Genomic DNA, 17235 nt, shown 5'->3' with positions numbered 1-17235 from the left:
TTTGAAGAAGAGAATAAACTGTAGCTGTATAGATCAATTTTCTCATTGTTTTCAGATGTTTCATGTTTCAGTTGCAAGGTAACTGGTTTTTTCCTGCTGCAAACAACACAAACATGCTGCTCAGGTACAAATGGTGAGAGAACATCTATTGGTGTTTTTCCTGGTCGAACTGCAGATAAGAAGATGGGGAGCTACTGTGGGCATTTTGGAGTGAAAGGTCTTAAGGGCCTTGGGCTGGTACAGAAGCCCAAAACATAATGTACAACATTTCTCAACTAAGTCTTTGTTAAGCTTTAAAAGGGTTGTTAACCTTTCTGAGACAATTTGCAGTCATTTTTTGATTAAATGTGTTTTTTTTTAGTTATTCAGCTTGTTATTCAGCAGCTCTCCAGTTTGCAGTTTCAGCAATCTGGTTGCAAGGTCCAAATTCCCCTAGCAACCATGCACTGATTTAAATAAGAGACTGGGATATAAATAGGAGAGGTCTGAATAGAAAGATGAGTAATAAAAAGTACGAATAACTATACATTTGTTGCCTTACAGAGCAGGTCTATATAGGGCGGGGCTATGACTCCACACATCGCCTCTTCAATCTCAGGGAATCCTGCTAGGTTTTCCGAATTTGGAAAACCAGCAGACAGTTTTACGTCAGTCAGCCCTTGAAAATACCGGGCTGTTCAGGTCAAACCCGGACAGGTGGCAGGCAACCTTTCTTCAAATGCTACCTTCAAATGCACCAAATCCAAGATTTGGTTTTAGAATTGACTCAACCCCAGGACTTTTTGAAGGATTTAGCAAAAACCAAATTGCTCAGCCAAACTAAACCAGAACAAATAAATGAATGGCTCTATTGTGAATTTGGTTCTGTATTCTTCTGAATCTTTAGTTTGCCATTTGTCCAACTCCAAAACTTATTAAAGTATTTGGTGCATCTTTACTTTTAAATTCCTCACATTTAGCTCTTGATTACCAACACATCCAACTTTTTTCCCTTTTCACATAATCCAAAAATGTATTTAAGTGCCTCCAATATACAACTTCTGTTTGACTTTGTTCCAGTATCCATATCATGGTGTCCGTCTATCATTTATTCCTGTTTTCTAGCTGTCCAACTAGATTCATACACACTTGCCATAATCATAATATTCATTTTACTTAATTCTAATCCCAATCACTTTCATAATGATAAAAGCCAACAGCAGTACCAGATTACTTTTGGTTATTTAGCTTTAGTACTTGCTTCCCACGGACAAGAATGGTCTTACCTGTGTAATGGACTACACATGTTTGGCCCTTCTTTGGAAATGTCCTACCTGTAGAATAAAAAAAAATTGAAATTACTTAACTGTACCTTTGATTAAATCATTTAATAACTGTGATGGATTAAACTTTTTAGAGTAGTTGGACCTTTTTAAAGAATACAGATTATACCATGCCTACTTTGTGGATATTTTTCCAGAGAGGTTTCTCTTGTAGCATTTTGGGCATTCATACACTTTAAAGTCCAAACAATGTGGACAACTGTCTGTCTTCTCATTCCAAAACCAAGGGTAGGAATATGAAGCCAGTCCTATTTTTGTTGCCAAAATGGCCTTTACCGCTAGTCTGAAAAGGTTCTAACTAGATACAACTGATGGGATTTAACTTCCATTCAAATGTAAGAGGGCACTGTTGCTGGGAATCAGACCTGGCTTCCAGTTATCCTTCTAATTTATCCATGAGTGTTCAGTTGGGTTGGGCTCAGGGTTCTGTGCAGGTCAGACAACTTCTTACATTCCCAGTTCTATAAACCAGTTATGCATGGACTTTAAGGTGGCCATACACGGGCCGATAAAAGCTGCCGACATACGCTGTTGGCAGCTTATTGGCCTGTGTATGGGGCCCCTGACGGGCTTCACCAATCGAGATCTGGCTGAAAGTCGGCCAGATCTCAATCGGATGGGACGAAAAATCCCGTCGGATCACGGCCGCATCTATTCATTGATGCGGTCCTGCGATCTGACCACCCATTGCTATTCACTAGGATCCGATCGTTGGGCCCTAGGGCCCACAAAGGAATCAGCCCGATATTGCCCACCTCAAGGTGGGCATATCGGGGAGAGATCCGCTGGTTTGGCAACATCGCCAAACCAGCAGATATCTCAGTGTATGGCCACCTTTACTTTGTGCATGGGGGTATTATTGTGCTGAAACAGGAAAGGGCCTCCATTGACAAATGTACAAAGAAGTCGATAATTTATTGCATGGGAAGAAGAGTTTATACTCTAGTGCATATAAGTATTCAAGGTAACCCACACACAAACTGCTACAATCATGGAGACCATTTCCTTGGCAGGTGGACTTCACAACAGTTCCATGTTTTCTCACTAGAAGGTCTAAACTGCCATCCAACTTACATGCATCTACCATTATTCACTAATGGATGGGAATTAAAGTAAAGGTATGGAACCTGTTTTCCAGAATGTTTGGGACCTGAGGGTTTTCAGATAAGGAGGGGAATTTGCTCATGCGTGAAGGGGAGGGGGCAGTCATGACGAGCCGGTGACAGAGGCCTTGGGAAGCTGGCTAGTTAAATCTGGGCCTAGATGCGATCTAGCGATGCACGGGTTGTACGTTTTCCCATCTGTATCCACCCTAGCCTACCCCTTCTTAATCTGGGCCTGTCCTGGCATGAGTTTGAGAAAGGACTTGAACACTCCCAAAACCACTATCCCAGTAAGTGGGCAATAGTTACGCTTAAAGGGATACTGTCATGGGAATTTTATTTTTTTTTTCAAAACGCATCAGTTAATAGTGCTACTCCAGTAGAATTCTGCACTGAAATCCATTTCTCAAAAGAGCAAACAGGTTTTTTTATATTTAATTTTGAAAAATTACATGGGGCTAGACATTGTGTCAATTTCCCAGCTTCCCCCAGTCATGTGACTTGTGCTCTGATAAACTTCAGTCACTCTTTACTGCTGTACCGCAAGTTGAAGTGATATCAAGATCGTACGATCGGATCTTTGCGTCTATGGCCAGCTTGACACAAGATAACAGCTGCCTGGTCGAAGAACACTCAATAGAAAAATCCCCACCGCAACACATTCAGTTACATTGAGTAAGAGAAACAACAGTCTGCAAGAAAGCAGTTCCATCCTAAAGTGCTGGCTCTTTCTGAAAGCACATGACCAGGCAAAATGACCTGAGATGCACCTACACACCGATATTACAACTAATAAAAAAAATTACACTTACTGGTTCAGGAACGACATTTTATATTGTAGAGTGAATCATTTCCAGTGTCAACAGTATCATTTAGAAATAAAAACTAGATCATAAAAATCATGACGGAAGTCCTTTAATAAGGAAGGGTTTGTACAGAAAGATTCAATAATGCAAATATAAAAAGAGGGAACTAAGCACGTAACACATCTTTTAAACTTTACTCTCTTTGTTCAAATAAAAATAGAAAAATAAATGATATTCCACCTTGGAAATAAATGGTTAACTCCTTTGCTGCTGGGGCAGAGAGTGTTAGACACAGTAACATCTTATGACTGACCTTTTCCCTTGTCAATTTTCAGTGGAAGGTCCTGTTACACAGCCGGCAGGGTATGAATGTCACACATAAAGAGAACGACAAACTATAAACCCAGTCCCTTCCCACAGCAATCACCAAAACTAACAGCCCAGGAGGTGGAAAGCTTTGTTCCGTTCTGGGCATACATTGCACTCCTTTGCCAAGCGGATCACCGATCAATCCCCCTGCCATCCCAAATCAGGTTGATCCAACTGAACTCGGGGGCCAACCACTGGACTATAATGCAGACCTATAGTATTCAGAGCAAGCTCACCGAATTTCTTTGTTGGCTTCTTCCACAGGTATTCTGTGTGTAATACCCAATAGTTCAATGCATTCAGTAGTTGTGGAACAAATCCAGGGCAGCAACTTGTCTGCAAAGTTCTTTATTGGGATAATGAGTTACCACTCATTATCCCAATAAAGAACTTTGCAGACAAGTTGCTGCCCTGGATTTGTTCCACAACTACTGAATGCATTATAATGCAGACCTGTCTGGAGAAGACTTGTTGTAGTCGACACCCGCTGAACATGCACAACATGGCTGACAACACGGAGAGATTGGGAATATATGAAGATTCTCCTGATTCTCTATTGTGGATGTTTAATAATGTTATAATCAGGGCTGTTCTAAGCTATACTGGGGCCTGGGGTAAAAGAGACATTGACGAGCCCCATTATTTATTATTAAAGGATTTTCCAATCTACAACTACAACTCCCAACACCGCCCACAGCTGATTTTGAGAGATATAATGGCAGATTGCTCATGTCTGGCTTTATATAACTCTGCAGCTGGAGTCTCTATTGCTACTCTTGAGCGTTGCTGCAGCCTTTATATCTCATCCCTGTGGAGAATTTTATAAACAAACCTCTTTATAGCAAAATATATGGCTTCTGATTCTGCATAAATAAAGGTAAATCTGAGGGAAAGTAGAGCACCGGAAACACTGGCATTATGATTAGCAAATAAATATGTAACTGTAGTCTCTTCTTCCATAAATACAGTATATATATATATATATATATATATATATATATATATATATATAATGTGTGTGTAACGCAGCTGCTCAGTTCCATTTTCACATTCTCACACAGACACACATATACACACACACACACACCACGTATCTAACCGATTACTGTCTGGGAATCCAGATTAATTGCCATGGCACAACCAGGCTATACAGAAAGGCCTGGCATTGAATGAGTTTGTGTCCATGCACTGAGCCTGCAGAAGATATATGAGAAACCTTAGACCTTTCCCACAAGGTGTTAGATTTATGGGGGTATCTGTGCCAGGCTTGCCTAGGTATAAAGATGGCATAACACAAGGTGTACAGAGCTGCAGGAGGAGAACAAGGAACCACAGACAAGGCATATTAAATCTACAAGACAGAAGGGAGGATCATACAGGGCAGCACTGTGGATAAACTGCTACATGATGGGTAGGTGCAAAAGGGGCAATACAATTCAGTTGGACAGAGCATTGTGAAAGTCTGCAACAGATACATTTGGGTAAAGAGGCCTCCATTAGGGGATGTAAAGAAGAGGCTGGTGTGTGTGTGCAAGACAGGTAGGTGAGGCAGAAAGGTTGCAATATAAGAGGTAGGCTGGGTTGAATAATACTGCAATGTGCAGCTCTGGAAAAGCTGCACATTGGGCAGGGGGGTAGGTCAGGCTCATAAGAGTGCACTGTGCATGGGCAGGAGGTAAGTAAGGGGCAGAAAGGCTACATGGTAAGAGAGGCAGATTGGCAGCAGGAAGGCTTCATTGTGTATGGGCAAAAAAGGTAGACTGGCAGCAGGAAGGTCTCACTGTGTATGGGCAGGAAAAGTAGTGCATGAGCAGCAGAGGTAAGTCGGAGCAGAGGGGTGCACAGTGCATGGGCAGCAGAGGTAGGTCATGGACAGAGGGGTGCACTGTGCATGGGCAGCAGAGGTAGGTCATGGACAGAGGGGTGCACTGTGCATGGGCAGCAGAGGTAGGCGAAGTGCAGAAATGAAGCACTGTGTATGTGCAGGGGAGATAAGTCTGGAGAAGAGGGGTACACAGAGAATGGGCAGGAAATGTAGGATTGGGGCACAAGTCTGGCTGGTGCCTGATAGGGAAAGAAGTGTTGGGGGGAGAAGAGCAAGGTTGGCAGGGGTAGAGCTAAATGCATTACATGCACAGGGCAGGATAAAACAAGTCAGGGAACAGCACAGGCAGTAGAGTAGTTGGCTGTGTATAGGTCAGTGGGAAAGCACAGTATATAATGAAATGGGATAGCACAAGAATGCAGCACTTGGCTCCATACAAGGATGGAATAATCAAAGAGGGAACCATGGGGAGGGTGCAGGAAGCAACTTAGTCACTTTAAAGAAAGGCAGGAATCTCTGCACAAGATGGGAGTAGGTTATAGGAAGTAATGGGTACACGCTAACCACACGGTGCGTTCATGTATGGAGAATATGAGAGGGGAATATAAATGAAGATAAGAATATAAATGAAGATAAGAAGGTTTAAATCTGTGTACAGCAGTGCCTACAATACATGGAAGGGAGAACAGCAGTTTATAAAGTACATGGCAGGGTCAAAAGAGCAGTGCATTTAGTACATGGGAGGAGATAGGGGAGACACAGCAGTACATATAGTACATGGGAGGAGATAGGAGAGACACAGCAGTGCATATAGTACATGGGAGGAGATAGGGAGAGACAGCAGTGCATATAGTACATGGGAGGAGATAGGAGAGACACAGCAGTGCATATAGTACATGGGAGGAGATAGGGGAGACACAGCAGTGCATATAGTACATGGGAGGAGATAGGAGAGACAGCAGTGCATATAGTACATGGGAGGAGATAGGAGAGACACAGCAGTGCATATAGTACATGGGAGGAGATAGGGGAGACACAGCAGTGCATATAGTACATGGGAGGAGATAGGGGAGAGACAGCAGTGCATATAGATAAGTGGGGGATCAGGAAGAATCTGGAAGAAGAGTTGAGCTTAAAGTACATGTCACTAGATATTTAGGGCAGAGAGGAGGGTACAGTGTATGGCAGATCGGGTATAGAGGGCACAGCAGCGGTAGATACATCGGTAGACACATTGGGTAGAGAGATCGGTAGACAGATCTGGAATTGAGGGCACGGCCGTGGGATACGGGGAATAGAGAAGAGATGACAGTAAAGAGCAGGTGGATCTCAGGGATTGAGCTGATCGCTCAGTATTGACACGAGCTGACAGATGATATAAATACGTCACATAGAAGTCAGTGAGTATTGGGGATACAAAAGAATTGAGGAGAGGGGGTACAGTACCGTCTCCAGGTGAGATAGTTTCCAGATCCACTCCCATGGCTGTCGCTCGGAGCAATTCTTCGCTTCCTGCTTCTCTGCTCGCCGCTTCCCAGGCTCTGGCACAAGGGCTGGGGTCCGACTGACAACTCATCGCGAGTAGCCAATAGAAATTCAGCAAGTCCGCTGCTCAGCCAATCAGATACCTAGGACCGTTAGGATGAACGGACCCGTGTGAGGGGGGAGGGTTCCATTGTCTGGGGAGGAAGGGGAAGGCGCTGTAAGTGAGAGGAAAGGGTTGGCGGTGTGTGGGGCAGGTATGGGAGGAAGTGTAAATAAAGAGAGATGAGACAGGTAAAATGGGACTGGCTGGGAGAGAGGGGAAACTGTGTATATGGAGAGACGGGCAGGAATGAGAATGGAAGAGTGGGGAGGCAGTGTACAGAGACATGGCGGGGGCACGTGTTGGACTGGCTGGAAGTAATGTATAGACTATAGAGAGACATGGAGGCGAGTGTGGGACAAGCTGAGGACGGAGGGAGGCAGTGTATAGAGAGATGGGAGAGGTATGAGACTGAGAGGGAGGCAGTGTATAGAGAGATGGGAGAGGTATGAGACTGAGAGGGAGGCAGTGTATAGAGAGATGGGAGAGGTATGAGACTGAGAGGGAGGCAGTGTATAGAGAGATGGGAGAGGTATGAGACTGAGAGGGAGGCAGTGTATAGAGAGATGGAGGCAGTAATGGGACAAGTAGCATTAGAATTGCCCTTGAGAAAGGCTAAAAGCCGAAACGTCGGGGTGATTCTCCTCTCAGGGCAGGTGTATCCGCTTTCTTTTTCATATTGCTGTTTTACCATATTTTGAGTGGTATGTACATTTGATTTTCTGTGATATCTTCTGGCATGTTTTTGCCCTGTCTTATGCATGTATTTCTTTTTAATATATAAATATATGACTATTCAAATACCACTTGGTCTATCTATTTATTTGGAGGGCAGGCCCTTTTTGTTAACATAATTCTGTGTTTGGCCTTGTATGGGGGCTTTATTTGGGCTTTATTTGCACCCATAAGTTAATAATATTGTATATTTGTCATATTGGAGTGCCCTCCATCTGAGAATATTTTCTACAAGGTAGCATTAGGCATGAGTGGAACTAGTACAGCTATAGGATCTATTATCCAGAATGCTCAGGGCCTGGGTTTTTCCGTAATTTGGATCTTCACACCTTAAAGGGATCCTGTCATTAGAAAACATTAGAAAACATGACCTGGGGCAGCTGGGAAATTGACAATATGTCTAGCCCCATGTCAGATTTCAAAATTGAATATAAAAAAAACTGCTCTTTTGAGAAATGGATTTCAGTGCAGAATTCTGCTGGAGCAGCACTAATAACTGATTCATTTTGAAAAAAATGTTTTCCCCGTGACAGTATCCCTTTAAGTCTACTAGAAAATCACATAAACATGAAATAAACCCCATAGGCTGGTTTTGCCTCCAATAAGGATTAATTATATCTTAGTTGGGATCAAGTACAAGTTACTGTTTTATTATTACACAGAAAAAGGAAATCATTTTTAAAAATTTGGATAAAATGGAGTCTATGGGAAACAGCCATTCCATAATCCAGAGCTTTCTTGATATTGGGTTTCCGCATTAGGGATCCCATACCTGTACAAAGGTACCACTTTATGGGTAACTGCATCTATTGCACTGGGACTAGAGATCAGTAACGTTTTTGTCAGGAATGGATTTGCAGTAGTTGAATTACTTGTTTCTCCATCAGCAAATTACTTCACAAAATGCTGCTGCTGTAATGCATTTTGCATGAACAAAAAACATGGAGAAAAATGCCCTTTGACTTCAGTGTGGTTTGCAAATTTCTAGGCAAAACGGAACAGATTCGCTCATCACTTATTGGGATCCTCGTCCCACAGGCTTTAGACATTTAGGGGCACATTTACTAAAAAGTGAACTGTGTTTTTCTGACTTAATTTTTGCTAAAAAGATAATTCACAGTGACCGCCTATTTACTAAAACAGACTTCGCTAGCGAATTACCTTGTCGCTGGAGAACTTTCTCTGCATTTCTCCAGGCAAATTATCGCTCAGGCGAACAATCGTAAATCTACTAGTTCATCGAAGTGTGAAAAAGCTAAAGCCAAATCGCTGGCATTTATTCATATTTAAAGTGGGATTATGTTTACAATTTAAAAATTTACAAAAAAAATATCTTATTTGCACTAGGACAATAGAGGATCTGTTTTTCATAACTTTCTTGGACATTTTAATAAAAAGTGGGCACTTCCATCAATTTCAGCAACATCACTTATAAATACATATGTATGACTAGTGATCAGCGCATCACAACATATTACTTTTATATACCCACTGAATTTTCAATTGACGTAAGTTAATGAAGTTTCGCTAGGAAAGAAGTAGGGATGCAGCGAATCCAGGATTCGGTTCGCGATTCAGCCTTTTTCAGCAGGATGCGTATTCGCCCGAATCCTTCTGCCCGGCCGAACCAAATTCAAATTTGCATATGCAAATTGGGGGCAGGGAGGGAAATTGCGTGACTTTTTCACAAAACAAGGAAGTGAAAACTTTTTCCCCCGCCTAATGGTTTTAAAAAATAGTGGTGAGCACAACTTTCCCTTGTTTGTTATCGTTTATACAGGAGCAGTGACCAGCTCCATGTTGTAGCTCCCACCCCCTCTCCAGCTATAGTCAGGTGATCCCATTGGTGTCTAATATAAGGGCAGCCAAGTATGGAGGTTTACTTTGAAAGCAGCAAGTAAGTTGCAGGTAAAACCTAGTCCCTTTGTAAAATGTATAATGAAGCAATAGAATTCTTAATGAATCAGATGAAAATTAATCATAGGACTGGCCAGATATGGGATGACTTTGACGTAGTTGGCAGCTTAAATATATTGCAATATATGGACAAACAATCCCTGTTTTGTTTAAAGGGTAAGGCATTTTTCAGTAGCAGTATGCACAAAATGTCTCTGTCTTAAATATATTGATAATGGGTTGAGTGCAGAGGACTTTTGTATTTGACTATATGAAAACTTTTTCCCCTTCCCACCCCTAATTTTCATATGCAAATTAGGATTTGGTTTGGTATTTGGCCGGATCTTTTGCGAAGGATTTGGGGGTTTGGCTGAATCCAAAATAGTGGATTCGATGCATCCCTAGAAGGAAGTTACGCTAGAGAAAATTCGTTATTAAATTTGCGCACCAGTGAATCATTGCTGATGAAAGTATGCCAACGTTATTTTGCTGAGATGTAATTGCGCTTTTTTATGAATACGTGTATTTGTCACTAAATAGCGTCTTACGTAGTTGTGCGATAGTGATGTGCGGGTCGGGATTTCCTCGCACATGCCACCCGACCACCCACTACCTGCACCCGCCGGAGCCCGACTTCCGGGTTCCTTTTATAGGCCTGCGCGACCTGCCCCGTCGGTTACGTCCCAAACGGGGCAGGGCGAGCAGGCGCATCGTCTATAAAAGAAGTCGGCAGCCGGCATTTGACGGTGGTGGTCGGGGAGAGCAGGAGAAGAGCTCAACATGTACCCGTCCACCATCTGCGGGCATCGGGTCGGTCCGCACAACACTATTGTGCGAAGTCTGCCAGAGACTTCTGAAGTGAAAATGTGCACGTAAGTAAATGTGCCCCTTAGCGTGAAACTAGTAGAAAGGTATTTCTCTATATGGGGCTTTTAATCTGTTTCTGCACCGGGACCCTCTGCTGACTGTGCCCCCTGGTTAGAACTGTGGGCACTGAGGACCTGTTCTGCCCCTTTCATATGAAATCAAGGCATTTACCTAAAACGAAAGGGACAACGCTAATTAATTCGACAGACACGAGAGAAACATCCCAAACAACGATTCTGCAGATTGTGATGCTCGTGAGTGTATAATATAATTGTACTATGGGGTAAATGCTTGCTGGATGAGTACACTGAACAACTGCGAGTATCCAATGAGGGAGCAATGTCTGCCTGATGCCGGATTTAAATATAGGCCGCTGGTGTGCACAGAGAGACAGAGATGAATGGAGCTAAACCGGAGAGAAACATTCAGCATGAACGTTGCCAAACCACCTTTTGGTTGCCAATCTACATATTGTGCTTTGCCTTTAAACCCCTACCTGATGCATAAAGACGCACCGAACTGCAGCCCACTGGCTAGTGACTCTACAATTATAAAAAAATACTATTGACTAAAGTCTTATAAGATGCATTGTGTTGAACCACAATCAATTTCATTTCCATTACATTCTGTTTCCAGAATCATTTATTTTGTGCACTTTCCTCTGCAGCTAATGGCTTAATTGTTCAGCTATGATTTTTCATTCCAGGGGTTTATTTGGAGACTGGATTAAAGGCCCTGTTGGTGAGTTAATTAAACTGCCAGGATGGTATTTTAGCAGAAATACGACTGTAACTTCCTACTGGGTATGACAGACTTTTGTGTGATTTGTTAAGGAATGCAAATGTCAGGGAGCTTCAATAAAATGATTTAGATGTTAATGTTTTACAGAGAGTGTGAAGGCTTCAAATGCTGTTCCACACCCACCTTTAATGGTGAAAGGTTATCATTCTTGTTACTGTTGCAGTTCTTCACTCACTATAAAGCTGGACATACATCCCTTTCGTGTGTGGGCTTCAAATAATCTTCCTGACAATTTTCGTACCTTGGCTATCGGTCATTAAGTCGATCAGACAGACATTTCTGTCGGAAAATGATATCTGTAATAAATGGGTTGCCTGTCTCACGATATCCATGAGTGACTGTCACTACTATTTGTCGGGCATAACTTTTGTACGATTGTTGCATGTCAGTTAATGGGGAGAACATTGATTTGTTATTTTTCCTACTTTAATCCTGCAATTTAAAATTGAGTGTTCATTTTAGATTGTTGCATTAAAACTCATGATCATTATCCAATCGTTCGCTGTACGACGAATAAAATCTGAATGTGTATGACCAACTTAAGAATGACCATCAAAAGAAATGGCTTTGCTCATATGGGATTTATGGTAAGGTGGTTATTTTCAGCAATGTTACTACTTGAGAAGTGGTTCCCAAATAATGTAGCAAGCCACATTTCTTTTGGGGGGGGGGAGAACAATGCATTGGATTGGCTTCCCAGTCAAAGGGATAATTGAGAGATATTTGGGGTCATATGCTGATTTAGATTCTTGGATTTCACGTGAGCTAATGACAGGTGAGGGGTAACAAATGTTGAAATGGGTCTAGGCCACTCCGATTGTCAGTTTACAGATGCCCCTCACTGTCCTGATGTAGTTTGTCATATTTAAAGCAAGGATATTGTTACGTATGGTATCCCAAAACCCAGAACAAAGTCCCAGTCTAAGCTCATGCTTCTGCCTATAACAACCACCTTTTGCTTCAAGAGAAGCCCTCCGCTTCTCGGATGCCGCCAGGTCCGGTTCGGACTGGAGCCTTGGGGGCCCACCAGGGCTGCAAAATGAAGGGTCCTCCTGGCAGTTCCCGGGGGCCCCATCCCGACCTCCAAACTCTCACCCCCGAAAGCACATTCGTGAATGACGCGCAGCACACATGTGCAAACACAGCGGCAACGCAGGAAACTGTGTTTCTGGGCCAGCCAGGGCCCACCGGGTTTTTTCCCGGTGTCCCGTCGGACCCTGCACCAGGCCCTAAAGTGAGAGGACCAAGGGGGAAGTTCTGGACAGACAAGGGAACAGAGAGCGTAGTTGAAGGTCAGGCTGAGGTCGATACCAATCAGGCAGTGCAGTACTGAATCAGGAACCAGGAGCATAGTCAAGACACAGGCCAGGGTCAAACCAAACAGAAAAGCAGTACAAGGTCAGGATCAGAGAGAAAGGTCAGGAGCAGGCAGAGGTCGGTACAGGCAGCGAACAATCAGAGGTCAGGAACAGTCAAGAGTCAAAGAACAGATAATCAGACACAAATCACACCCAAGAACTATCAGAAAATAGACCTACGTTGGGTATTTGGCCATAAGGGGCCTTTAAATAATTGAATTTTCACCAACGATGATGTCACCCATGGCGTGCCACAAGTAAAAGGATGTGCGTGCGTCAAACACGTAAGCAGCGCGTGTCAACACAAAAAGACTGCTCCTGGCAAGGAGCACTACAGGCGTCCCCACTGCTCCTCTAGACCACCAGATATTCTCAAAGATATATAAATTATAAATGTTTGTTTTGATGATTTATTTAGGGTACTGGCACGAGAAGCCAGATCCAGATGAGGGGCAGCCTGGGGAACAGAGGGGCCAAGACTGCGAAGTAAAATCAATACCCCCCCTCCCCATGGCTCCTCTCCCTTGGGGGTTGGGGGCAGGGCCCCGGTTCGCTCTTGTTATGCCGACCCTTAGCTTTTTGCTCTGAAAAAGATGAGGCATCTGTAGTGTTTATATTTAGATTTGCCAACAGCCTGGCATTTTACCAGTTTAACTGGAATAAAGGAGACTTTGTGCTAATGCTCTTGAAATATAACAGATAGGAAGGCAAGTAGATTTCTTATAGAAAAGGTGGTGAGCCTTTTTGTATCTGTAGCTGATAAGAGAACATGCAGTAATTATAGGCTGCTCTTTCACATCTCACAACCTGTATCTGTTACTAGCGATAAGACTATTCCCTGGGACAGTGGGGTGTCGCTCATCACGCTCAACAAGTCCCTTCCAAGAAACATGTATATCCAGCGAAGAAAATGCTCATTCATATTCCAGATTCACCATCCTGTACCTTTAAATCAGTTAGCGCAGTCCTTATCTGGATGTACGAATGTTTCAACATATTTTTTATTTTTCCTTATTCCCTAATTTGACTGATAGAAAGGAAATGTAGTAATGTACCCCCTGCTTATAAGGATATTAGATGTTACTGAGGAGTTCTGTGACCATATAAAGGCACAAGGCTGCAGGCTGAGTTATACAGGGAACTCTGAGTAGCACTTATGTATTATAAGGAATAATGTACCCCCTACTGTAAATGATAAGGATACTGGAAGTCACTGAGGGATTCTGTGAACGTATCAAGGCACAAAGCTACAGGCTGAGTTATACAGGGAACTCTGAGTATTACTTGTATTATAAGGGATAATGTACCCCCTACAGTAAATGATAAGGATATTAGAAGTCACTGAGGGGTTATTCTGTGACCATATAAAGGCACAAGGCTGCAGGCTGAGTTATACAGGGAACTCTGAGTATCACTCATGTATAATAAGGGATAATGTACCCCCCGCCCCTACTGTAAACGATAAGGATACTGGAAGTCACTGAGGGGTTGTTCTGTGACCATATAAAGGCACAAGGCTGCAGGCTGAGTTATACAGGGTACTCTGAGTATCACTCATGTATTATAAGGGATAATGTACCCCCTACTGTAAATGATAAGGATATTAGAAGTCACTGAGGAGTTGTTCTGTGACCATATAAAGGCACAAGGCTGCAGGCTGAGTTATACAGGGAACTCTGAGTATCACTCATGTATTATAAGGGATAATGTACCCCCTACTGTAACTGATAAGGATATTAGACAGGTGTAAGAGGCCCCAGAGTTTAAAAAGTACAAGAGGACTTTTTATATCTTGTACCTGCTTGGTTTTCCTTTCTGATTGGTGGGGTAGGCCACAAAACATGGAGGGACGTACATCATTTAATACTCAACAGTTCTACACACACATGCTTGTTGCAAAGTTTACCACTTCTTTCTGTTATATTAGCACCTTCTTTAACCCTTTAAGTGCCAGCAGAATTTCACATTTTGGTTACGCGAAATGCCAGCCGTTTTTGAAACATTTTGTGCTCTCTCACTTTAGGGGCATTTTCTGAGGGGAAACCTATAGTTTACCTAGGAAAACTATACATTGTTTTTTTCGGTAGAAACTGAGCTTTCTAAATCTGCCGGAGTTTTCATGTATTTCCACCTGTGCAAAAAAATTTATAGTGCTAAATACCAAAAAAAAATGAAAAATTACCATTTTTCATCGTATATCAATTTATACCAGAAAAATATTTCATTTTAGGGATGAAAATCCAACTGATTTGGAAAGCCTTATGTCTCTCGAACGTGCCAATACCAGATATGTATAGTTTTAGGGAGATTTAGGATTTCTGTACAGCAAAAACTCCCGGCAGTATATTACCGAATTTTGAAAGCACTAAGGCAGAAAACGGCATGCTTTAGATTCCAAGGCAAAAAATCCTGAAACCGTAGGTTTACCCCAGAAAACCATACATTTTTGAAAAGTACACATTCTGCCGATTACAAAATGGGTAACTATGTCTCTCTACTCCCAACTACCAAACATAAAAGCTTGTCTGAAAATAGCGGTTTTTCAAAAAAAAATTCAAAATTCTGAAAAATCATTTCAAAGGTTTTATTTTGCTGCTCCGCATATCCCAAACTATATTAGGTACCAAGAAAAAGCACCTGAAATATGATTGCCAGGGGTCCACTGAACAGTTTGATACCCATTATGCATAGGTTTACCAAAGTATCTGGCATTTAGAGACACCAATATGAAGTTAGCACATCCAAATTGATCAGGACTTTACTTCAGCTACTGAGAAATCAACACATTGACTGCATTTTTTGTGGGGTAAAAACACAGAAATATATGTTTACCCCCCAAACCCATATATTTTTGGAAAGTACACATTCTACTGAATCTAAAATGGGTACCCATGCCTTTCTGCTCCAAACTACTGAGTCGCAAGGCTTTCCCAAAATTGTCGGTTTTGGTGAAATATCTGAAAATTGCCTCAAACCTTCAACTTCCCAGCACCATATCGCCCATGTATCATTACGTACTAAGAAAAAGCACCCTAAATATGATTGCCAGGGTTCCTCTGAACATTTTGGTGGTCATTGTTCATAAGTTTACCAAAGTATCTGGCATTTAGAGGCCCCAAAATGAAGTTAGCGCATACAAACAGTCCCGTGGGTAACTTCAGCTAATGAAAGATCAACACATTGACTGCATTTTTGTGGGGTAAAAACACAGAAATATATGTTTACCCCCCAAAACCCATATATTTTTGGAAAGTACACATTCTACCGAATCTAAAATGGGTACCCATGCCTTTCTGCTCCAAACTACTGAGTCGCAAGGCTTTCCCAAAATTGTCGGTTTTGGTGAAATATCTGAAAATTGCCTCAAAGCTTCAACTTCCCAGCACCATATCACCCATGTATCGTTACGCACCAAGAAAAAGCACCCTAAATATGATTGCCAGGGTTCCTCCAAACAATTTGGTGGCCATTGTTCATAGGTTTACCAAAGTATCTGGCATTTAGAGGCCTCAAAATGAAGTTAGCGTATACAAATAGTCCTGTGGGTAACTTCATCTAATGAAAAATCAACACATTGACTGCATTTTTGTGGGGTAAAAACACAGAAATATATGTTTACCCCCCAAACCCATATATTTTTGGAAAGTACACATTCTACTGAATCTAAAATGGGTACCCATGCCTTTCTGCTCCAAACTACTGAGTCGCAAGGCTTTCCCAAAGTTGTCGGTTTTGGTGAAATATCTGAAAATTGCCTCAAAGCTTCAACTTCCCAGCACCATATCACCCATGTGTCATTACGTACTAAGAAAAAGCACCCTAAATATGATTGCCAGGGTTCCTCTGAACATTTTGATGGCCATTGTTCATAAGTTTACCAAAGTATCTGGCATTTAGAGGCCCCAAAATGAAGTTAGCGCATACAAACAGTCCCGTGGGTAACTTCATCTAATGAAAAATCAACACATTGACTGCATTTTTGTGGGGTAAAAACACAGAAATATATGTTTACCCCCAAACCCATATATTTTTGGAAAGTACACATTCTACTGAATCTAAAATGGGTACCCATGCCTTTCTGCTCCAAACTACTGAGTCGCAAGGCTTTCCCAAAGTTGTCGGTTTTGGTGAAATATCTGAAAATTGCCTCAAAGCTTCAACTTCCCAGCACCATATCACCCATGTGTCATTACGTACTAAGAAAAAGCACCCTAAATATGATTGCCAGGGTTCCTCTGAACATTTTGGTGGCCATTGTTCATAAGTTTACCAAAGTATCTGGCATTTAGAGGCCCCAAAATGAAGTTAGCGCATACAAACAGTCCCGTGGGTAACTTCAGCTAATGAAAAATCAACACATTGACTGCATTTTTGTGGGGTAAAAACACAGAAATATATGTTTACCCCCCAAACCCATACATTTTTGGAAAGTACACATTCTACAGAATCTAAAATGGGTACCCATGCCTTTCTGCTCCAAACTACTGAGTCGCAAGGCTTTCCCACATTTGTCGGTTTTGGTGAAATATATGAAAATTGCCTCAAAGCTTCAACTTCCCAGCACCATA

General features: G+C 42.2%; 1 protein-coding gene across 1 annotated transcript in view; it reads right to left on the bottom strand.

The window, feature by feature from the left end:
• Window positions 1-6977, bottom strand: part of fkbp1b.L (FKBP prolyl isomerase 1B L homeolog) — a 47163-nt gene extending 40186 nt beyond the window's left edge. Inside the window, 2 exon segments of the mRNA NM_001090116.1 lie at window positions 1266-1313; window positions 6872-6977. Of these exon segments, the coding sequence (NP_001083585.1) occupies window positions 1266-1313; window positions 6872-6908 (85 nt within the window). The 5' untranslated portion in view covers window positions 6909-6977.
• Window positions 6978-17235: the final 10258 nt, after the last annotated feature.

This window comes from Xenopus laevis, chromosome 5L, assembly GCF_017654675.1.
Source record: "Xenopus laevis strain J_2021 chromosome 5L, Xenopus_laevis_v10.1, whole genome shotgun sequence".
Lineage (NCBI taxonomy): Eukaryota > Metazoa > Chordata > Amphibia > Anura > Pipidae > Xenopus > Xenopus laevis.
This window is presented reverse-complemented; position numbering and strand designations above follow the sequence as displayed.